This window comes from Natator depressus, chromosome 2 (assembly GCF_965152275.1).
Source record: "Natator depressus isolate rNatDep1 chromosome 2, rNatDep2.hap1, whole genome shotgun sequence".
NCBI lineage: Eukaryota > Metazoa > Chordata > Testudines > Cheloniidae > Natator > Natator depressus.
Window position 1 is genome coordinate 192,878,505 of NC_134235.1, and position 24,437 is coordinate 192,902,941.

Here is a 24,437-nt window from a genome sequence, read left to right on the forward strand (position 1 = left end):
TGTTAATACTTCCATATCTCACAGGAGTGTTGTGAGACTTCAGCAATGTTTGTAAAATACTTTGGAGACTTCTGACCAAAGAAGTGCTAAGTGTTGTTTATTAGTATCAGGTTTGCTCTAATATACAGTATCAAAACAACTCTAAATAAATGATTAATCCAAATTAAATATTAATACAATTATACCTGCTGATCTGTAAAAATACTTGACGTAGATGAATGTGAAGACTTCTAGATTGATACAGTTTGCAAAACTCATTGAAAATAGATGAGTTGCTCTTGAAGAATGCCTAAATGTATACATGAGCTTGGAATCTTTTGGCAAACATTGTCCACAGGGCCCACAGTTTAACTTCCTTTCTCTGGGTATTATAGAAGAAGTGGCCCCAACCATTCTAACTGGAAAAGAAGCAGAGAGCTCAGAGTGCAGATTAGTATCTTTGATACTTCCCATGTCAGGGTTCATCCTTTTTTTCTAACCTTTGGGCATTATATTGGTATATAGCTAGTTCGTTACTTTTAAAAAAAAGTATATTGATTGCTATACATTTAAAATGCCAACCATACCATCACTTTGTCTTTTTGTTTGCATTTAATAACTAATTCAAAGTTAAGGTTCTTTTGTTTACTAGCTTGTCACTGTGATAATTCATATTGTCAAAGTTCTGTGATGCCTACCCCGTGGCGCATGCCATCTGTTAATATAAAAGGAAAATATGTACATGTATCAGGTTGTCAAGGAAGAAAAATAAATCCTTTTGTGATAAATATTAGCTATAGGAGATGGCAGAAAAAATAATCTGTCCTGTATATTTTGAAGTAGTGACTTACTGACAGGCAGCCATGACCACAAAAGAAAAATAAAAGCAATGAAATAACAAAGGCAAATAAATAAGCGACTCTCAGGACTTTCTCAAATCAGCTGTTCAGTTCTCTTCTAATTTCCACTCCTTCCTGTCCTTGGGCCCAATCCTATAAAGTCTGACAACCTCCTGACATACGCTGACCACGCTCATCTAGTAGGATTGGGCCTGTACATTTATTGCCAACGTTCATATCTCTGTGAACTGGGCAGAAAGCTGGACTTTTATTCAGAGCTGAATTGGGCATTCCCTTAATGAGATCTACCTTTTTTGTAGTCCCTGACTTTCTGACACTCTCAATTTAAAAATTTGTATGTTGCAGTGAACACATTGCTATACGTATGTTACTAAAAACGTCTTGGATTCTCTTTCCAGAACCTCACCCACCTCCTCCTGTAATAGACCTATAACTTCTGACTGAATTACTGAAGTCCTCATACCATGATTTAAAGACTTAAAGTTACAGAGAATCTGCCGTTTACTCTAGTTTAAACCAGCAAGTGACCTGTGCCCCATGGTGCAGAGGAAAGCGACCTCTCCTCCATGGTCTCTGCCAATCTGACCTGGGGGAAAATTCTTTCCCAACCCAAAATATGGTGATCAGTTAGACCCTTGAACATGTTGCAAAACTCACCAGCCAGACAGCTGGGAAATAATTCTCTGTAGTAACTCAGAGCCCTCCCTATCTAGCGCCCCATCTCCATCCATTGGGGATATTTGCTACTAGTAGTCGAAGATGGGCCATATGCCATTGTAAGCAATCTTAGCATACCACCCCCTCTATAAACTTATAAAGCTCAGTCTTGAAGCCAGTTAGATTTTTTTGCCCCCACTGGTCCCCTTGGAAGACTGTTCTAGGACTTCACTCCTCTGAGGGTAAGAAACATTCATTTAATTTCAAGCCTAAACTTGTTGATGGCCAGTTTATATCCATTTATTTTTGTGGTAACATTGGCACATAACTTAAATAATTATTCTCCTTCCCTGGTATTTATCCCTTTGATATATGTCTAGAGAGCAGTCATATCTTCTCTCAGCCTTCTTTTTGTCAGGCTAAACAAGCCAAGCTCCTTGTGTCTCCTCTCATAAGGTTTACCTCATCCTAGTAGCCATTCTCTGCATCTGTTCCAGTTTGAATTCAACTTTCTTAAGTTTCTGGGAGACCAGAACTGCACACACTATTCCAGATGAGGTTTCAGCAGTGGCTTGCATAATGGCAATAACACTTCACAATCTCTTCTGGAAATACCTCACCTGATGCATCCTAGGATTGCATTAGCCTTTTTCACGTCTGCATCTCATTGGTGGCTCATAGTCATCCTGTGATCAGCCAATACACCCAGGTCCTTCGCCTCCTTTGTCACTTCCAACTGTTTATAGCAATTTATAGCAAAAATTGTTGTTAGTCCCTAAGTGCATCACTTTGTACTATTAAATTTCATCCCATTTCATTAAAAATCCTTGCTATAGGGCTTGCAATTTCACGTTCCAGTTCCTTTAATATTCGTGGATGGGGATTATCCAGGCCCCCCCCCCCCCAATTTGGTCCATTAAACTGTTTGAGTTTGACTTCCACCTCAGATGTGGTTATTTCTACTTCTGTAGCCTCATGTCCATTAGCCACCCTGCCACTACCCGTAAGCTCCTCATTACCCTTATCAAAAACTGAGGCAAAGTATTCATTTAGGTGTTGGGCCATACCTAGATTATCTTTAATCTCCACCCCATCCTCAGTGCTTAGCGGTCCCACTTCTTCTTTCCTTGTTTTCTTTTTATTTATTTGGTTATATAATCTTTTACTGTTGTTCTTAATTTCCTTTGCAAGGTTCAACTTTGCTTTGCTTTTGGCAGTTCTCACTTTTCCTCTGCACTTTCTGACCTCCAAGAGGTAGCTTTCCTTGCTGATTCTTCCAATCTTCAGTTCCTTGTAGGCTTTCTGCTTTCTCTTAATAACCTGTTTGAGATGTATGTTTGTCCGCTTTGGCCTGCAACCCTTCACTGAGAATTGTTTTCCCCTTGTTTGAGATCCAAGCTTCAGATAGCTTCTGCAACTTTGCCTAAAAATAGTTCTAAGCCTCCTCCACATTCAGACGCTTGAGTTCTTCAGTCCAATCAACTACCTTAGCTAATTCCCTTAAGTTTTTAAAGACTGTGCTTTTGAAATCAAGGACCCTTGTTGCAGACCTGTTTTTGTTTCCTTCCATTTAGTTTAACCTGGATTAATTCATAATTACTCCAAGATAATGTACATGCGCAGCTTCCACATCGAGTCATTTTCATTGTTTCTTCTATTCTTGGGCCACTACCACTGCTGCCTCTGAAGCTGTCATAGCCTCCCTCTCATTTGTAAGGTTTTCGTATCACCCATAAAGGCTAAAAGTGAGGGTGAAATCCTGGTCCCGATGGGAGTTTTGCCATTGACTTCAGTTGGGCCAGGATTTCACCCCTAGATTTTTTTTTGAGAGAGAGTTTAGAATCTGTAGAAACTGATGGCACTAGCTTTGGAAAACTTCCTACTCTCGTTGGCAAGTTGATATTTTTTCTAGTCTTGACTATGTCATTATGGCATAGCACAGTGGTTTCCAAACTTTTAGTAAGGCCAACGACCAATTGCATTTTGTCTTTTTTTGTGACCCATCGTTACATATACACACCCCCAGCCCCAGCCCCACAACCCTATTCCCGGCCCAGTGGGAGGGGCGGTGGCCCAGTGAAAGGGGGTTGGAGAATGAGCTCATCCTGCAGCAGTGAGTGCTGTCCTGTGGGGCTGGTCTTGGCTCCCTTTTCCAGGAGTTGCAACCTGGCTCATGGGGTCACAGCACCACTCAGGTTTGGCCCAACCACCCTATCATCATGCGGAGGAGCAGCCAGTCTAACCTGCAGTGGTGCCGCAACCCTGAGTGCCCAGTCGTAATAGCTGGAGTTGGAGAGTCAATCCCAATCCCGCAGGACAGGCGCCACCACTGTAGGGTGAGCTTGGTTTCCAACTGCCTTCATCTACTTCCCCCAGCATCACTTAGCACAGCAGGGTCCACAACAGGGGGGGCCTCCTGGCACTACCATAATGTAAACAGCCAAATCCACAGCAAGAAATAATAATATGCTGGAGGAGGGAACAAGCCAGTAAAAATGGATGGTGGTAGCAAGTTACTTGGGATCCCTCTTTGTCCTCTCTATCCTCTTACCAAAAAACAGGTGTTTAGGAGCCAGGACTTACTTATCTTGTCTTTTATGTCCTGTATTTTAAGGGATGTCCTCTGTTTAAAACCTAGTGTCTCAGGTTGGGCATACAGTGCATCTATGCTTTTTCACAACTTGGTTTCTCAAGTTGGTTCTACTGTGTGCTATTACTTGCTGTCATTATAGCACAATCGTATTCTGTCGTCCACTTTATTTTTAAGGGAATGAGATGTTAATTCTGCAGTATTGATGTTTTACAATGCCTGATCAAGACAAAAAGGTGAAGAGCACAGAAAAAGGAACCGATAAAAAACCTCAAGGGATCACTGCAAGGTATAGTTTCTGATAATGGTTTAGTTTGTTTGAACCTCAACAGTGACTTTCTGGAATTTGTACCATTTGCCAAAGTTAAATGCTCTATACACATGGCAACTGTTACTCTGGTCAGAGAGTTTATTTAGACCTTTGGTGATTTCAGGCCTTCTGGAGAAACAAATCAATGGTTATGAAACTTCTGTATGCAAAAATAAAACAATAGACTACTAAGGCAATGCCAGAGAATTGCCTTTTCTCTCACCAATGTTGATCACACAAATTGACCTTGTTTATATTGAGCAGACTACTTGTTGACATGGTTATAAATAACTTTGTCTAATGAGTTATTAATAGATACATTATTATGTTTTATTCTAGGGATTACTCTGATCTTAAAAGACTTCGGTCTCTTTTAAATGTCCAGTCAAGCAAACAGCAGGTATTTTTAGTAGTCATTATTCAACATGCTGAACAGTTGTATGATCATGCAAAATAATAATTGTGGTAGTCAGTGTGAATTTTGTGCATTGTCAGAAATAGTCAAAGAAGTTTTAGTGAGCTCATGTGCAGTTCAATTCACTAGAAACTTTTATTTTTTTGGCAATAGCAGAGTTTTTCTCTAGGAAAAATCCCATTTACACAGTGTAAAGGAATTAAATCAATCAGCTTTTTATGCTGGTATGTCATATTCATTTTTTTAAATAACAGCAAAATTATCTTCATTTGTTTTGCTGTGTCAGCATATCTAGCAGAGTTTATGCTGTGACAGTTATTTATAGTTAAACAGTTTACCAACTTTGTCTTTTTCCACACCCTTTGATAATGTCATGAGGAAGTAGTCCCCATTTTCAGCAAGAGGCAGGTTAGTTATAACATGATGAAAGGAAGTGAAGGATGCAAAACCACAAGTAAACAATTCCATCATGTATAAATAGTGTTTAGAGAATGAAAACTTGAGGTTAAAACTATGTCAAGAAAATTGATTACACTGGTAGTTATCTGCTTATAAGTTTTCTAGTGTTTGTAGCAAAGTCCTCTTTCCCCCCACTCCCTGTTGGGACTTCTCTCTACCGTTTGAAAAAATATATATATTTTTTTAAATTGGGAAAATCATGTTAATCCCTACTTCAAGTGAATCCACATAATTGTGGGTGTTACTCTGTGGTCTAGCTGGATGGCCCATTTCTCTTGTTCTACATTCTATTCAACATGATTTTCATGGGATTGACTGCTGTGGCATGGCTGAAAGTACTGACATTTTGGAGGCAGTGCTGAGAAATCCATCCAAAGCCCAATGTAGCTAGATATGTAACATAGCAAGGAGCATCCTTACTGCTTGTAAATCCATTGCCAATGCTGTACAAAGGTATGGAGAATTGATCCAGAGAATTCTTTGTAACATACAGGGCTATGTATTTGCTTTACTGAGGCTGAAGTTTGCAAGCTATGAGGCAGCTAGCTGCATCTCTGATTTCTAAAATGTGAAAAATTACTCTCCAGGATACTATCACAATGGATAGCAGTGGTTGGAGGGAGTGTTGTGTGGGGATGCACTGCATCTGTTTACACAAATCAAGCTAGTAGGTGTAGACATCCTTACAGTAACTAAGGGTGGTAGAAAGAAAAGGAGTACTAGTGGCACCTTAAAGCCTAACCAATTTATTTGAGCATAAGCTTTCGTGAGCTACAGCTCACTTCATCAGATGCATTCAGTGGAAAATACAGTGAGGAGATTTATATACACACAGAACATGAAAAAATGGGTGTTATCATACACACTGTAAGGAGAGTGATCACTTAAGATGAGCTATTACCAGCAGGAGAGCGGGGGGGGGGGGGGAACCTTTTGTAGTGATAATCAAGGTGGGCCATTTCCAGCAGTTAACAGGAACGTCTGAGGAGCAGTGGGGGGTGGGGGTGGGGAAATAAACATGGGGAAATAGTTTTACTTTGTGTAATGACACATCCACTCCCAGTCTCTCTTCAAGCTTAAGTTAATTGTATCCAGCTTGCAAATTAATTCCAATTCAGCCGTCTCTCCTTGGAGTCTGTTTTTGAAGTTTTTTTTGTTGAAGTATTGCCACTTTTAGGTCTGTAATCGAGTGACCAGAGAGATTGAAGTGTTCTTCGACTGGTTTATGAATGTTATAATTCTTAACGTCTGATTTGTGTCCATTTATTCTTTTACGTAGAGACTGTCCAGTTTGGCCAATGTACATGGCAGAGGGGCATTGCTGGCACATGATGGCATATATCACATTGGTAGATGTGCAGGTGAACGAGCCTCTGATAGTGTGGCTGATGTGATTAGGCCCTATGATGGTGTCCCCTGAATAGAGATGTGGACACAGTTGGCAACAGGCTTTGTTGCAAGGATAGGTTCCTGGGTTAGTGGTTCTGTTGTGTGGTGTGTGGTTGCTGGTGAGTATTCGCTTCAGGTTAGGGGGCTGTCTGTAAGCAAGGACTGGCCTGTCTCCCAAGATTTGTGAGAGTGATGGGTCATCCTTCAGGATAGGTTGTAGATCCTTGATGATGCGTTGGAGAGGTTTTATTTGGGGGCTGAAGGTGATGGCTAGTGGCGTTCTGCTTTATCTTTGTTGGCCCTGTCCAGTAGTAGGTAACTTCTGGGCACTCTTCTGGCTCTGTCAATCTGTTTCTTCACTTCAGCAGGTGGGTATTGTAGTTGTAAGAATGCTTGATAGAGATCTTGTAGGTGTTTGTCTCTGTCTGAGGGGTTGGAGCAAATGCAGTTGTATCGTAGAGCTTGGCTGTAGACCATGGATCGTGTGGTGTGGTCAGGGTGAAAGCTGGAGGCATGTAGGTAGGAATTGCGGTCAGTAGGTTTCCGGTATAGGGTGGTGTTTATGTGACCATCACTTATTAGCACCGTAGTGTCCAGGAAGTGGATCTCTTGTGTGGACTGGTCCAGGCTGAGGTTGATGGTGGGATGGAAATTGTTGAAATCATGGTGGAATTCCTCAAGGGCTTCTTTTCCAGGGGTCCAGATGATGAAAATGTCATCAATGTAGCGCAAGTAGAGTAGGGGCATTAGGGGACGAGAGCTGAGGAAGCGTTGTTGTAAGGGTGGTAGAAATACTTAGCATTTAAAGTTGAAATGGCTGAGTCACCTAATACAGATAGACCTCTAAAGTGACAGGAAATATTGTACCTCTGTGAAGCTGTGTAAGTGGGATTGACAGTAACATTTCTGAAACAGTGTATAATGTCAGTGGTTTAATACAACCTGTAACAGGCTGGCCTGGAGGGTCACTGATCTCAAAATTTGTCATATTTGTTCATCTACCAGTTTGATCCAGCACTGCGTTGGATCAGAGCATTAAAATAGCTTTGTTTGTATTGTGTGATGTATGCATTACCTTTATAATGGCAATTGTTGGATCTTAAGTTAGACAGTGTCTGAAATCCCAATAAGAATGTGAGAAGACAAAAGCTTTTCTCTGCTTGATTACTTTCTATATACTGTTTGCCTTATGCACAGCCTCCCTTGCATTTGCAGCTCCCAGCCATTAATTTTGAAACTGCTCAAAATACTATGACCAAGTCAGAACAATACACCAACAAGACTAATGGACAAAGAAGTCGAGGTCAATGGCAAGAATCAACTGAAGCTGTTGAGCTTGAAAACTTTAGGTAAAGATTGTACCTTTCTTTTAATCAAATATGCAAAGTATGGATGGAGCATGAACTTGGAGTTCTAATCCTAACTCTGCTTCCATGGGTTTAAATCACACCTTTAAATTTACAACAGTTTTTCTTCTTATCTTATTAATGATGGATTTTTAAAAAATAGCAAAGGTGAGGTTAACAGTGCTAACGGTATAATTGATACTTGCAACCCCAGAATCTCATGCTTTTTAAGTGGTAAATGTTTGAAGGACATATTAAATCATACATATTCACTTCTAAAGGAAAGAATAGATGTGTGGTTTGCAAAATGCAATAAATAATCAGATTAAAGGTTTCCCAAGGGCAGTTTGGCAGTTCAGATTGCTGTTCCATTAAGGATTTTTTTATTTGCATTGTTATAAACACAGGAAGGAATCATAAGATACCTAAGGTAGAATCTGATGTGTTCTTCTGATGTTGTGTGTTCTTAGGGGCACCCATTATTTAAATGTATATGGTTAAGAAAGTTCTGCCAGCCATGCTAGCTGAAAAGTTGAACATATTGCATTTAAGTGGTTGAAATGCTTTGTTATATCATCAGGGTTGTACTGTGTAGAAGTGTCGTGGCTGTGCAAGAGAACGAGCACACACAACATCAGGAGAATCAGGAGGTTGGATAATCAGGGGATCCTGAGCACATTCTTCAAAGTCTGTTGGCTTCCTCTTCAAAGGATAGAAGACATGTGCAGCTGCTAAGATTTGGAGGACAGAAGCACCAATCTTTCAGAGTTTAGAAGCTTTGTTCAAACCTTGGCAGACACATCGGACCTCTTAGCTAAATGAGAGTTGAATAATTGAGATCTCACTGTTTTCATTTTAATTAATTTTTAAAACATCATATAAAATATTAAAACATCTCTAAATCTAACATAATTAGGAAATGTCAGAAAGATGAAATATGGCTTTTTTTAACCTTCAAAAACCCCTGTTATGTCTGCTTCTGCTAAAAAGTGCTACATCTTCTAAACATTTAGGTTAATAGCACGTGTGTTTAATTATTATGAATTATTGTCCTTCAAGACCTTTTCTTCATGACTGTCTGGTCCCTGTCACTGGCCCAAAATGGTTCTGTGCCACTTCACTCTCGTTTGCCATTGTTATTTATGTAACACTTCAAGCGTGCATCATGCTTTCCAGACAGAAGGCACTGTTGCTGCCCCATAAAGCTTACACCATACATTCAACATTACATAACAAAAAGTGATGGTAGACAATAGGGTGGGCACTGGAGTAAGATTGGGACCATGCGACTTAGGATCATGCATTAAGTCAGCAGTTCAGATCATGTGTTTAGCTTTTTCTGTATGCATTTTGCGGTTGGTGTTTCTTTTAAGTAATTTGGTTTTACCTTATGAGTATTTTTTAATACTGTTAATACATCTGAAAGTGTTATCTTTCAGTGAGTAAAAAAAGAGGGGCAGAGCTGGAGCCACAATACCAGTAGTGACAGTGTATGAAGGCAGTTACCGAATGGCTGCTCCCACTTGTTGCTGCATAGGCTGTTGAGATCTGCTAAATGCTAATTTAAATAAAAGTAGTAGTCATGTTAGTCAAACAGTTTGTTATCATATACTATTATAATCTCAACAATTAACTGTCTGCTAATAAAGTCTGTTTTCTCCTCATTGACTTTCAGTAATCTAAACTTATCTTACTACAATGTAATTAACAAAACTTCATTTTTCTTCCCCGGCCCCCACAGTATGAACTACAGGAATGAGAGACATTTTAGCAAGCACGCTCAACACAAACAGTTTCAAGAGATCTTTACAGCTTTGGTTAAGAACAGACTTATCTGCAGGTAAGACCATGTGATACATGTAGGTCTGTAATAGAGGAGACTACTCATTTGCTTGGATTAGGCAGGGATCCAAGAAGAGAGAGTAAGGTGTGGCTTGTACATGTCAGCAACAGTCCCTGTGGTATAGAAACTGTTGGTTTCACAATATGGGGCTGGGAGATCTTTAATATAAAAAAACCTGGGTCTCCCAATCTAAATCTGGGCAGATGATGATAATACTTCTCTGCTTCCTGAGTTCATTTACACACTGCGAACCTGTTGTCTTAAAATTCTGTAATTTTTTTTGTTGGAAGTCGATTCTTTGATTTCCCCTGTTATTGATGGCATGCCCATCTACAGAAAAAACAGGCTCCAATGACATTTTACTCATTTCAATTGCATCAGCACTGTAAAACTACTCATACTTACTTGACCATTGAAGGCTGATAGAGGGGAAACTGTTTTCATACCATTTCTCATAGAATTAGATCAAAACTTCACATGAAATTGTAAGGACTGGCCTAACAGTCACAGCTGGGCTCGTGTCCAGAGGTAAGGATGGCCAAGCTAGGGATCAGAGTAATTGCTAGAGCCATGATCAATAAGCAAGAGTGAGAGTCAGGCTGGGGTCTGAGACTGGATGTTAGAGTTAATTACCAGGATGGAATCAGGAGACAAGAGCCAGGGTCAGAGTCAGGCTGGGGTTAGAGATTTGAGATCAGAAGCAAGATGCAGTCTGGAGTTGCCAAAGGCCAGAAGTCTCTGTGTTTTGTCCAGGAAACTTCCTGGAGTGCCCTCCAGGATTAAATATTGCATTTGGCCACTCAGAGGGCTGCAGGGTGCTGTCACTCTAGACCCTTTGAGCAGTACTTCCTGCAGTGCCTAACCGTCACTGTGCTCAATAGATGTAGCTCTGCATGTCCCCCGCCATCCTCCCCAGTGGCAATATGGAAATGTCAGCCATCCCAGGCTCCACAGACCTGGGTTCTAGTCTCACAGATCTTTACAGAAATAAGTGAAAGACATTCAAGAAAATATGGGCACTGAGATTTATTTTCTGAAAGAAATGTATATTTTATATTTAAACAAAATTTTCTATTTAAATCCCAGGCAAAACTTTCAAAAAAACACCCAAGTGATTTAGGAGTTTTAAGGCCAGATTTATAAAGGTATTTAGGCACCTAAAGCTCCAGTTAGATGTCTAGGGGGATTTTCAAAGAACCTAACCAAGTTAGTCACCCATCTCCCGTTGAAAATCATGAAAGTCAGTGGGAGTTAGGAACCTAACTTGCTTAGAACCTTCTGTAAATTCCACTAGATGCCTATCTGCATCTTTAGACATGTAAATACCTTTGTAAGTCTGGTCCTACTTTTCATTTTCAGCAGTGTTTTATGCACTTAGGAGGCTAAGTCTCTGTGCAATGGGACTTTGGCCATGTCTGCACTGCAGACTTCTGGGCTGACATAGCTCTTCCAGGAGTCATTCCTGACCAACACAGCTGTATTGACAAAAACCCCTAGCGCAGAGGCAGTTATATTGGCAAAACTACACTTTTGCCAATATATCTTATTTTGCTCAGGGCAGTGTGTGGAATAAACTATGGCAGTAAAAGTGCAGCTTTGCTGGTATAGCTGCATCCACACGAGGAGCACTTTGCTGGTAGAGTACAGAGATATAGCTATACCAGGAAAAGCTCTCCTAGTGTAGACATAGGCTTAGGCTTAGGTTCCTATGTGCCTAAGTCACTTTTGAAAATGGGACTTGGGCCATGTCTACACTATGAAAGTACTCCGATTTTACGAAGTTGATTTTTGGGAACAGATTGTAAAAAGCCGAGTGCATGCGTCCACACTAAGCACATTAATTCGGTGGTGTGAGTCCACAGTACCATGGCAAGCGTCGACATTCTGAGCGGTGCACTGTGAGTAGCTATCCCACAGTTCCCGCAGTCCCCGCTGCCCATTGGAATTCTGGGCTGAGCTCCCAAGGCCTGATGGGGCCAAAAATTTGTCGTGGGTGGTTATGGGTAAATGTCATCAGTCAACTCTCCTTCCCACCATGAAAGCAACAGCAGACAATTGTTTTGCGCGCTTTTCCCTGGATTGCCCGAGCAGACGCCATAGCACGGCAAGCATGGAGCCCGTTCAGCTCACCGCAGCAATTATGACCATTGTAAACACCTCACGCATTATCGTGCAGTTTATGCAGAACCAGCACCTGAAAAACCAGGCGAGGAGGCGACGGCAGCGCGGTGATGAGGACATGAACACAGATTTCTCTAAAACCGCGGTCCCCAGCAATTTGGAGATCATGGTGTTACTGGGACAGGCTCATGGGACCTGGGAAACAAGCACAGAGTGGTGGGACCACATAGTGTTGTAGGTTTGGGATAATTCCCAGTGGTTCTGAAACTTTCGCATGCCTAAGGGCGCTTTCATGGAACTTTGTGACTTGCTTTCCCCTGCCCTGAAGCGCAGGAATACCAAGATGAGAGCAGCCCTCACAGTTCACAAGCAAGTGGCAATAGCCCCGTGGAAGCTTGCAACGCCAGACAGCTACCGGTCAGTCGGGAATCAATTTGGAGTGGGCAAATCTACTGTGGGGGTTGCTGTGATGCAAGTAGCCAACGCAATCATTGAGCTGCTGCTATCAAAGGTAGTGACTCTGGGAAATGTGCAGATCATAGTGGATGGCTTTGCTGCAATGGGATTCCCTAACTGTGGTGGGGCTATATATGGAACACATATCCCTATGTTGGGACTGGACCTCCAGGGCAGCCAGTACATAAACTGCAAGGGGTACTTTTCAATAGTTCTGCAAGCACTGGTGGATCACAAGGGACCATCAACATCAACATGGGATGGCCAGGAAAGGTTCATGACGCTTCCATCTTCAGGAACTCTGGTCTGTTTAAACGGCTGCAGGAAGGGATTTACTTCTCAGACCAGAAAATAACTGTTGGGGTTGTTGAAATACCTATAGTTATCCTTGGGGACCCAGTCTACCCCTTAATGCCCTGGCTCATGAAGCCGTACACAGGCACCCTGGACAGTAGGAAGGAGCTGTTCAACTAGAGGCTGAGCAAGTGCAGAATGGTGGTAGAGTGTGCATTTGGACGTTTAAAGGGTCACTGGCGCAGTTTACTGACTCGCTCAGACCTCAGCGAAACCAATATTCCCACTGTTATTGCTGCTTGCTGTGTGCTCCACAATCTCTGTGAGAGTAAGGGGGAGACGTTTATGTCGGGGTGGGAGGTTAAGGCAAATCACCTGGCCGCTGAGTATGTGCAGCAGACACCAGGGCGGTTAGAAGAGCACAGCAGGAAGCGCTGCGCATCAGAGAAGCTTTGAAAACCAGTTTCATGACTGGCCAGGGTACTGTGTGACACTTCTTTTTGTTTCTCCTTGATGAAAACCCGCCTCCTTGGTTGACTCTAAATTCCCTGAAAGCCACCCGCCCTCCCCCCTTCGATCACAGCTTGCTTGCAAAGGAAATGAAGTCACTATCATTTAAAAAACATATATTCTTTATTAATTGATTATAAAAATAGGGAGATAACTCACAAGGTAGCCCGGGTAGGGGGTGGGAGGAGGGTAGGACGGAAGGAAAAGGCCACTTTAAAACGTGTTGAATGACAGCCTTCTGTTGCTTGGGCTGTCCACTGGGGTGGAGTGGTTGGGTGCCCGGAGCCTCCCCCCACCCCGCGTTCTTGGGCATCTGGGTGAGGAGGCTATGGAACTTGGGGAGGAGGGAGGGCAGTTAAACAGGGGCTGCAGCGGGAGTCTGTGATCCTGCTGCCGTTCATGAACCTCCACCAGACGCCGGAGCATGTCCGTTTGATCCTGCAGTAGCCCCAGCGTTGCCTCATGCCTCCTCTGATCTTCCTGCTGCCACCTCTCCTCACGTTCATCGGCCACTTTCCTGTACTATGCCATTGTGTCCCTCCACACATTCTGCTGAGCTCTGTCAGTGCCAGACGACTGCATGAGCTCAGAGAACATTTCATTGCGCATGCGTTTTTTTCGCCACCTTATCTGAGATAGCCTTTGGGACGGAGGAGGGAGGCTTGAAACATTTGCAGCTGCTGAAGAAAAGAAAGGGAGTGAAGTATTTAAAAAAATACATTTTACAGAACAATGGCTATCCTCTTTCACAGTGAACAACACTATTCACATTACATAGCACATGTGATTTTGGTACAAGGTCGCATTTTGCATCTTATATTGAGTGCTTGCAGCTTTGGTGTTAGAGATCACACACGCAGTGCCAGGCAACAGAATTCGGCTTAAAGGCTGCCATGGTAAGCCATAGTCTTTTGGCTTCTGCAAACTTCATAACAGCAGCGCCCTCCTCTCCCATACCAAGCAAAGCACGTTGAGTTGGCCGTTCAGTGAGCTGTAGCTCACGAAAGCTTATGCTCAAATAAATTTGTTAGTCTCTAAGGTACCACAAGTACTCCTTTTCCATTTAGTGCTGCGGTTTTCTGCAGCAGCAGAAAGCAAACTAACCTACCCCTAAACCCACTAACTAAACCCACCCCTACTCCAATTCTATGGGATGATTGCTTTACCCCTCACCCCACTGCGTGGCTGGTATCAGGGAAGATCCCTGGTAGCCAAACGCGAACAGCTCAGTGACAATGCCCCCCGCCCCCACTGCGTGGCTAACTGCGGAGAGGATTTCTTTTCAGCCACAAGCAAACAGCCCAGTAGGAACGGCCACTTCTGAATGTCCCCTTAATTAAATTTCCCTATTTCAACCAGGTTACCATGAACGATATCACTCTCCTGAGGATAACACAGTGAGATAAAGAACGGATGTTGCTTGAATGCCAGCAAACACCGGGACCACACGCTGCCTGGCTTTGTCATGCAATGATACCAGATTACTTGCTACTAGCATGGCATGGTAAAGTGTCCTACCATGGAGGACGGAGTAAGGCTGCTCTCCCCAGGAACCTTCTGCAAAGGCTTTTAGAGAACCTCCAGGAGAGCTTCATGGAGATGTCCCTGGAGGATTTCCGCTCCATCCCCAAACACGCTAACGGACTTTTCCAGTAGCTGTACTGGCCACGAATGCATCCTAAGTCCTCAGGGCTACTTAATCATTAAAAAACACTTGCTTTTATAACATGTATTATATTTAAAAAGGTACACTCACCAGAGGTCCCTTCTCCGACTTCGTTGGGTTGGGAGGGTACTTCATTCAGGGTGATAAAAAGATCCTGGCTGTCGGGGAGAATGGTGTGCTGTGTGCTCTTCTCAAGCTCGTCCTCCTCCTAGGACCTCATCTTCCCCATCCGCAAAATCCTCAGGTATGGCAGAGAGTACCCCATCATTGGAGTCCATGGACAGGGGTAGAGTAGCGGTGGCAGCCCCCCTTAGAGTTGCATGCAGCTCAGCATAGAAGTGGCATGTCTGGGGCTCTGTCCCGGAGCGTCCATTTGATACTTTGGTTTTCAGGTACAGTTGTGTGAGCGCCTTAAGTTTCACGCAGCACTGTGTTGCGTCCCTGCTGTAGCCTCTGTCCCTCATGGCCTCGGAGATTTTTTGAAATGTTTTGGCATTTCGTCTTTTGGAACATAGTTCTGATAGCATGGATTCCTTTCCCCATACAGCGATCAGATCCAATACCTCCCGTTCGGTCCATGCTGGAGCTCTTTTGCGATTCTGGGACTGCATGGTCACCTGTGCTGATGAGCTCGCCTGGCCAATCAGGAAATGAGATTCAAAAGTTCCCGGGGCTTTTCCTGTACACCTGGCCAGTGCATCCGAGTTCAGAGCACTGTCCAGAGCGGTCACAATAGTGCACTGTGGGATAGCTCCCGGAGGCCAATACCTTCGAATTGCGTCCACGCTAACCCTAATTTGAAATGGCGATGTCGATTTCAGCGCTAATCCCCTCGTTGGGGAGGAGTACAGAAATCGGTTTTAAGAGCCCTTTGTGTCAAAAAAAAAAATGCCTTCGTTGGGTGGACGGGTGCAGGGTTAATTTGATTTAACGCTGCTAAATCCAACATAAACTCGTAGTGTAGACCAGGCCTTATACTCTCAATTCACTTAGGCACTTTTGAAAATTTTAGCCCCCTTCTGTTTTGGGTACAGTGCAATGTGTCATTGTATTCCTGTAGAGGAACTCTAATGAGACAACCTCATTTGCTGATAATTCAAGGAAACCGTATGTTATCTCTTTCCAAACACTATTTATGCATTGTGACATACCTAATTATTTCTGACTTTTTTGTTTTTCCATCCCTTTGATGATGCTATAATGAAGTTAGTACCTTGCATTGAAAATGAAAGACCTGGATAAGGTTAATAATGCTAGCATATATTAATAGCCCTGTGAAACCAGTAACAGAAGTGCAGTCACAAGGGGATTACATGCTCTTTTATAAGTACATTGCTACTAGTATGTTGACAGCCTCTCTTTAGAACAACTGCCATTGCAGAAGGTCAAAGCCTCTAGAGCAGTGGTTCTTAACCTTTACTACAGCCTGCACCCCTTTGCTTTTCAAAATACGTTCTCGCACCCCTTATCAAAAATCAAAATATGTTCTCGCACCCCTTATCAAAAATCGTTGAAATAGGTCAGTTCTTTAAACCTAGATATATTTTTTGTTTGTATATTACAGTAATCATTAAAAAATGTATAATGTTAACAGATACATAGGTTTGATGAAACAAAGTAGTTGTACTTACCTGCCTGTGCTTAATTTGTGTTTTTGATGATTTACCTTCTAAAAAAATCTGGCCTATCTCGCACCCCCAGAAAGGGTATCTCGCACCCCCAGGGAATGAGAGCACCCCAGGTGAAGAACCACTGCTCTAGAGGCTGCATCGGATAACTACTACCCCTGCAGGGGAACATGAGAGACAGATTGCCCTCTTAAAGCCTATGGATTCTGTCAGGGATCTGGGCCTCCTGAAAAACTGAGACTTTAAGGAATCACTTCTTAAGGCATGCTGAAGAGCACTCCTCTTCTATTCCACACACTATTGCCGAATAGAGGTCATTTTACAGCATATAATAATATTTTTTATTTACAAAGCACAACCCCCACCCCACACACCTTGCAAAAGCATTCTGTGCAAGCCATCAATTCTCCTTGAAAGCAAAGCACCACTTTTCTGGGGAGGCAAGTGTGAGAACCTAGGATAGAGCCACTACTCTTAACACAGCTGAGATGCAAAGAGGCTGTCCCAAATAAGTTGATGACTGGAGTTCTATTTGCATCTATTACAGCACAGCCGTTATTTTTATCAAAATATTTTTAGCCATTGGCTTAATTCCCAACAGCAAATGATAACAAGGGAAGAGAACTGCCATATCACGTAGGCTTCTTCTGTTTCTGGATAACTTGTCCAGAGAAATACAGATACACATCCCTTTATAGAGAGATATAGATAGATACTCACCCCTTATGTATATGGAGTGTGTATCTATCTATAAAAAGGTGTGTGTGTGTGTGTGTGGAGGGGGGGTGTCTAAAGATTTTTTTTATAAGAATATAGAATATATAACTTTCATAGACAATGGAAAACCATTTGTTTGTATCCTATCTTGAAAAGTTATAGCTCAGTGATACTCAGTCCTGGAACTTGGTCGTACTGTTGTGTCGAGGTGCTTCACTTTAAGCACACGAGCAGTCCTATTGAAATCAGGGGGACTACTTGCGCTTAAAGATCAGCATGTGCTTTTCTGGATTAGGGCCTGATTGAATATTGTGTCTATTAGGTGTAACAAGTGATAGTTAGTAATGTGCAGTTTAATGAAATCTAATGCGTTCACAGGGAATTCATATTGTGTCAGCTAAGTTGTATTTATCGTGCTTGAATACAAGTAGTATTAAAATATGCTGTTTTGTTAAAATATGCTTAATCTCATAATGACTCATGACCAAAATTGAAAAACTGTATTATGTATATTCACTGTTACGCATTTGTTATTGCCTCAGGTTTATAACTGGATATTTTTGATGTTTCTGCTACAGGGAGTGGGTTAATCGAGCCCCATCCATCCATTTCCTGAGAGTACTAATCTGTCTGAGATTATTAATGAGGGATCCATGCTATCAGGTTGGTTTGCCAAAATATCATTTCTTATTGAAAGACAGAACACATATAAACTATATATGTAATATGAAAACATAACAGTAAACTACAAACATTCAACAAAACTCCAGTAGTGAAAGTTTAACCAAGTAAGAGTACTGAAACTGCAAAACTGTTGCAGTTGATACAAACATTTTGCTGTATACATGTGCCTTTTGCAGAATACATTTATTCAACTTCTGATATTTCCTGTACAGTATCTATAGTCATTAAGTCTTAATAAGAACATAGGAATTGCTATAGCAGAAGAGATGAACAGTCGAGTCTAAGAATCCTGTTCCTGATACTGGCCAACTCTGTAGAGAGACATATAGAACCCTCACAATGCAAATGCATTAATTGTAGAAAACTATAAAATTGGGGGAAATACCATCCTGTTCCCATTGGTGATCATCTGGTATTCTGAAATATAATGACTGGGTGCCATTAATAGTATCCTACCTGTTATGATTATAGATTGTTCTTCATATGGGTTAAAAAGGTTTAAGAAAACTGGGCATGTTTAGTCTTGAAAAAAGAAGACTGACGGTGGATCTGATAACAGTCTTCAAATACGTTAAGGACTTTGATATAAGGAGGAGTGTGATCAATTGTTCTTCATGTCCACTGAAGGTAGGACAAGAAGTAGTGGACTTATCTCCAGCAAGGGAGATTCAGGTTAGCTATTACGGAAAACTTACTCTAAGGGTAGTTAAGATCTGGAATAGGCTTCCAAGGGAGATTAGGAAATCCCCATCACTGGAGGTTTTTAAACAGATTGGTCAAACACTGGTGAAGGATAGTCTAGGTTTACTTGGTCCTGCCACAGTGCAATGTGCCTGGACTTGATGACTTCTTGAGGTCCCTTCCAGTCTTACATTTCTGTGGTTCCATATCTCTAATCCTCTTTAGAAACTTAAGCTATTTGCTTCAGCATACTGCAGTTCCATGCATTCTGTAGCTTAATCATACATTATTGTCCCAATTTTCAGATGTTCAAAATTAAATGTAAGCAGCCTGATTTTTGAAAGTGCCAATCACCCACAAATTCCATTAACTCCACTGTGCTTTGGGAGAGCTCAGCACTGCCAAAAATAGGCCATTTATATTAAAGTACTCATTTGTCCCAGTGTTTGTGTTATGACAAACTTAATTAGTTTTCTTCTTTATTTTTGTTCAGGAAGTGCTCCATAACCTGGGTGGGATTGAAAACCTAGCCCAGGTAAAATATTCTTTATTGTTTTTGTCTCTTATCTTACACAATAGTTTGTTTTTGCAAAGGAAAGAATGAAATGTATTGTAAAAGTGTTACTCTGTTGGCACATGGAGAGAAATAAATTTGTTCTCCGATTAGCACCTGGGTAAGTACATGTGGTTACCCATTATGCCCAAAGCAACTGTACATGTAGTTTAGTAGGGTGCACCAATGACATTTTCTTCCAGCTAATTGGATTAGCCAGTAGCTAGTTTGCTAAAGTGAAAAAGACTATTAAAGGTCAACACATGTTTGGCTCAGTCATGAGAATAAGTTCTAGGATTTTGAGAGAAGGGTGTGTAAAGTCCCCAACTGACTTCTCTGAAGGAATAACAAAAGTGACAGAAACACTATTAGTTTGAAATAAAAGCACACTGAAAGGACTGTTTTTCACAGATTGCTGTGCTTTAATTAATGAAGTCTGTCAGGTTTTGGTTTTTTTTATATTGTTGCTTCCCTTGCATAGCATTCCATGTTGCTGGATGTGACTTTGGTCATGGCAAATTAAAAGAAAAGTCTCTGGGCAGTTGTTGTGAAAAGGACAAAATAAACAGAAATATAATTTTGAAAAAAATTAAAATGCATAACATTATTTTTTGTTCTGCACAAAATAGTTTTTATTTGTCCAGGTTTAATTCTTGCAGACAAAAAGGGTAGCACATATTATGTGATGATACAACTGTTTGGAACACAGAAGCTAGCATTCTGGAATACAGCGTTGATTAAATTAGTCTGATGATCCAGGGAAGCCAAAAAGCCTTTGTAATGCGTCTTATGTTAAAAGTTTTCATTTTCCATTTTGTGGGAAGTAAAAATGGAATCCTGGTAAAAAAGCTAAAATTGTTTGACTGTTGGTCATGGGTGCATGTCTGTTGCTCCCACTGTGCCCGCATTGGCTCTCCAAATCTAAACAAAATCAATTTCAAAGAGTAAAGCTCTCACTTGAGAGTACACTTGTGCATCCCACTCGTGCTATCTTGGTGTTGGTATTGAATCCTTCCTCTCGATTAGACTCCCTTTATGCTCAGGGTTTAAAATATTCAGCTCTTAAGGTTCACAGTGAAGTTTGCGCAAGTGTTTTCTGTCACATCAAATTGCCCACATACAGATATCTCCAAATGTCAGAAGTTATTGCTGTTTTTTTACACCATTAAATCCATTAGTCTAATGGCAACAGTGTGGCTATGTACTGTGTGTTGTATTATAGGGGCAGCAGTTGCACTGCTTATAGTTAAAATTACATAATAGTTTTCATTCTAGCCCGTTTTCACTTGCTCATAGCTTTCTGAAACTTTCACCTTCTGTGCTGAATATTTCAGGCTTGGTCTCTGCCTGAAGGTGAATTATTTTTAGAAATGAAATCTTAGCAGTATGATATTTCACTACAGCACTCAGTTACTAAGTTGTTGCTGAGAGGTTAGTAGAGGCTCAGAGGTTTTGTGTGTGAAGTATGGGTGTGCAGATTAGTAAACTGGTATTAGTGAGGGTCCACTCTATGTTAATTTTGCTTCTAGAGAGAAGAAATGATAAGTGATTGTGAACTTCCAGCACAGATTGTGAAAGACTGACACCCTAGGATATGCTGTTTTGGGTTATATGTTTATAGCCCCCATATTTCCTCCCAATAGCTTTCATAAAAGTCATGTGGAGACCTGTCTAAAACTTTGGATTCTGAAATCATTACTGTGTGCTGCCTCATCAATATTCTATGACATTTAAATTGTGTAGCTAGCTGATTGTTTGAAAGAAAATTGCACTCATCTTACTTAAGGCAGCAGTCTAAAAGAGTAAACTCATGGCAGAGATTCTTCTTAAAACAGACAATGATTGGTAATAGTCTTACCAGATTCTGGTACACACCACAAAAGCACTGCACATTTCAACATGGTTTGTAGCATAACCTTTGACTGTGTCTCATTATGAGAAATTTGCTCATTTTAGATGCAAATATGCCTTTGTCCAGGAAACATCTGGTATGCTATGAGTGTCACTAAATTATTGATATCAGAAATGCTGAGCCTTAAAATGAAGTTTCTAATTAATTCAAGCTCTCTCCTCTACTATATGTTCTTGTTGTGTTCCTCATTGTAGTTATTTGCTGTATGATTTAAAAGCTTTTAAAATCATTTTGGCTTTGGCAGTCTGAACAATGTGATCTGGCAGTCTCTGCTAAGTGGTGATACAATAGTTCAGTTCTTCACCTTTGGAAACCTGATGTCAAGCCCCAGTCTAAGATCAGAAGTAAAATTGCTCAGTTTACCTTAAATAGTCATCATACAGTTTGCAGTATAGAATATCAGGGTTGGAAGGGACCTCAGAAGGTCATTTAAGTCCATCCCCCTGCTCAAAGCAGGACTAATCCCCAATTTTTGACCCAGATCCCTAAATGGCCCCCTCAAGGATTGAACTCACAACCCTGGGTTTAGCAGGCCAATGCTCAAACCACTGAGCTATCCCTCCCCTCTGTAGCTGCTCATAGGAACCCAACACTGTACTAACAGAGTAGTTTCAGATCACTGTTTAGGTATTGGGATGTTTGAATAGCATTATGTGCCAAATGAAAAACAAATGCACCCAAAAGTACACCTGCTATTGCAGACTGTACCATGATCGGATTCATTTTTCCCCAGCATAACCCCTGGTGGCAGTTAGTCCACATGAAATAGGATTGCAAGTTGCCAACAACCCCACCTGTGCCTTCAAGGGGCTTGGAATGGGCTAGCTTACTCCCAAAAGAGGGTGGTGCAGAGCTGGGAATAGATCCTGGATATTTAATATAAAAGAGCCATGTTTCATCTACTTAGGCTCAGTCTTTTAGAAGGAACATGCCAAATTAGTCGCTTATGTAATCCACATTAATATAGTAAGGTTTTGTGTCACTCTCCAGTGGCTAGCTAGACCACATGTAGAAATTTATGATTCTGCTGTGTCTTCTGTGCTAGGGTGTCTGGTGTGTTAGCTCAGGGGTTGTGGCTCATGTTGTTAGATCCAGAGGTTGCCCAGTTCAGTTGCTGGAGATGACCCAAATGGGCACTAGTACATTTATAAAGCTCTGCACGGATACAAAATTTGTATCCACATCTGATCCGCAGCTATCTGCATCCATGGATGTGGATATCTGCGATTATAATTGCGGCTATCCACAGATTTGCAGGGCTCTAGATATAAAATGTGGCTCTGCATCCATCCGTGACCCACAAACATGGTCCATGGATATTTGAAGAGCTCTATACATTTAGCTAAGCTATCGGTAACAACTAAGCCATATTCTGCTCTTCTAGTGTGGAACAGAAGCAAAAAAATCTGATGCTTAGCATTTGATTGCTGTCTCACAAATATTTGTGCAACCCAGCGGACAAGTAAGTGTGTGTTGAGTCTCTCTGGCTGTTCCATACAGAGGATAATATAAGCTCTCCCCACCAATTACTCCTGTGACTGAAGTGGAAGAAGCTTGTGCTATGGACCTGGAGACTATAGTTCTTTCTCTGCGGCTGACCCACATTGGATGTGTGTTTCGGAACTATATATGTATGTAATATAAAAATTAGTTTAAGCAGCCTGGAATCAATGTTCGAGTGATTTTGTATTACAAAACATTGTATTTAGAAGTGAATGTAGATGTTATGTTAACACTGTTTTATTGTTGCATTTTTAGTGTTTCTGCTTTGATTAATGGGAACTATCCCATTAACAATGAAGTGTGACACTTCATGAATGTTTGTGAGTCTGAGAGAAATGTGTAGGAGATTTTGCTCCAAAAATCAGAACTTAATTTAATACACTTATCTTTCAAGAAAGCAGTCCTTATTCTGGGTGGTGTGACATTAGCATTTACGAGGGACTGGATGCCTTGGGGCACTGCTAATACATTATAGAGCTTTTCACTTATAGGACACTAGTTTGTTTGACACCTGTCCAGTTCAGCAGGAATTAAAAATTGTTCCCATCTAATGGATGTTTTGTGGCTCCCATATGAGATGAGTTTAGTGGGTCCCAGTTCCAGCTCCCACATCATAAATGTGATGTTGTGCTTTGCACTAGATTTCAGTGTCTTCTGGGCAGTAGCTCTCTTAGTATGTGTTTGTACAATAGTTAGCACAATGGGACCACTGATGTTGGAAGGGTCTGTTAGTGAAATCTCCTACATCAGGAGTCAAATTCATGTTACAGATAAATTTGTGAACTGGCAGCACTGTACCTGTCACACATACATTGGAGGAGGCCTGGGGAAGTTCAAGAATCAGCAGACCAAAAAACATAATTTATTGTAAAATTTTCAAAACCATCTACGTGACTTAGGAGCCTAAGTCCTGTTTTCAAAAGTGGTATAGGCACTTAGGAGCCCAAGTCCCACTGACTTTCAGTGAGAGTTAGGCTTCTAAGTACTTAGGTCTGTTGTGAAAAGGGGACTTGGGCTCCTAAGTCATATAGGAGTTCTGGAAAATTTTATCCTTAATTAAAAAAAACCTCATAGTTTTTGGACCAATCTTATAATTTTTTGTGGTCTGATTTACTATTTTTGAACTTTTGGGGTTCTCACTATGGCAGTGTACTGTGGGGGTGGCTTTGGATTGGAGGGGTGAATGGTTTTTCCATGCTTTGAAATTGTCTTGGAAAAATATTAAACTCAAACTTTCAAAGTTGTCATGGGAATTTAAACAATGACCTCCTTTTGTAGTGCACTTTGAGATCTGCTGATGAAAAACAGTACATAAGAGCTAGGTGGTACTATTATTACATGTATCATTGCATATTCTTGATGTGATGTGCTTCGCCTCATGTGAATTTGCTGAACAAAACAGGTGCTAGAATATCAGCCATAGCTCATCCACACCAAGTTTTTGGAACCTCCTCTTCAGTGTATAGAGAAGTTGAAGAGATCCCACTGTCTGCCAGGCTAATGTTTAAGTGATGCAGGGGTTTTGTGAGGCCTTCTGTACTAAGGTGAATTTTATCCTTATAAAAGAGTACTTCTGTTGCAGTGTTTGATTATGTATGGTGTGGTACAGTTTTCAAATATGCAGTTCCTAAACTTACTGTAGAACTTTAACTATACTTCAAGTATACTTCAAGATTTTCGAATAATCACCTCTGATATAGTAAGGTGCCTTTGGAACTTTCTTCTCTTCTTGGTACATAACAGCCAAAGTTTGTTAATCTTCAGCTTGTACTATATAGCAGGGACGACGGATTCTTCCTAAAAGTGTGGTGGGGAGGCACAAGGTCCTGTCCACTCAGTGGCCCTGCCCTTCCTTTTCCCCGAG

At 41.4% G+C, this 24,437-nt stretch overlaps 1 protein-coding gene across 1 annotated transcript in view; it reads left to right on the top strand.

The window, feature by feature from the left end:
* NEK10 (NIMA related kinase 10) overlaps window positions 1–24,437 on the top strand; it is a 171,800-nt gene that overhangs the window by 4,874 nt on the left and 142,489 nt on the right. Inside the window, exons 2-7 of the mRNA XM_074945638.1 lie at window positions 4,264–4,375; window positions 4,736–4,796; window positions 7,875–8,008; window positions 9,747–9,845; window positions 17,819–17,903; window positions 19,099–19,140. Coding sequence (XP_074801739.1) covers window positions 4,302–4,375; window positions 4,736–4,796; window positions 7,875–8,008; window positions 9,747–9,845; window positions 17,819–17,903; window positions 19,099–19,140 — 495 coding nt within the window. The 5' untranslated portion in view covers window positions 4,264–4,301. The remainder of the gene's footprint in view (window positions 1–4,263; window positions 4,376–4,735; window positions 4,797–7,874; window positions 8,009–9,746; window positions 9,846–17,818; window positions 17,904–19,098; window positions 19,141–24,437) is intronic.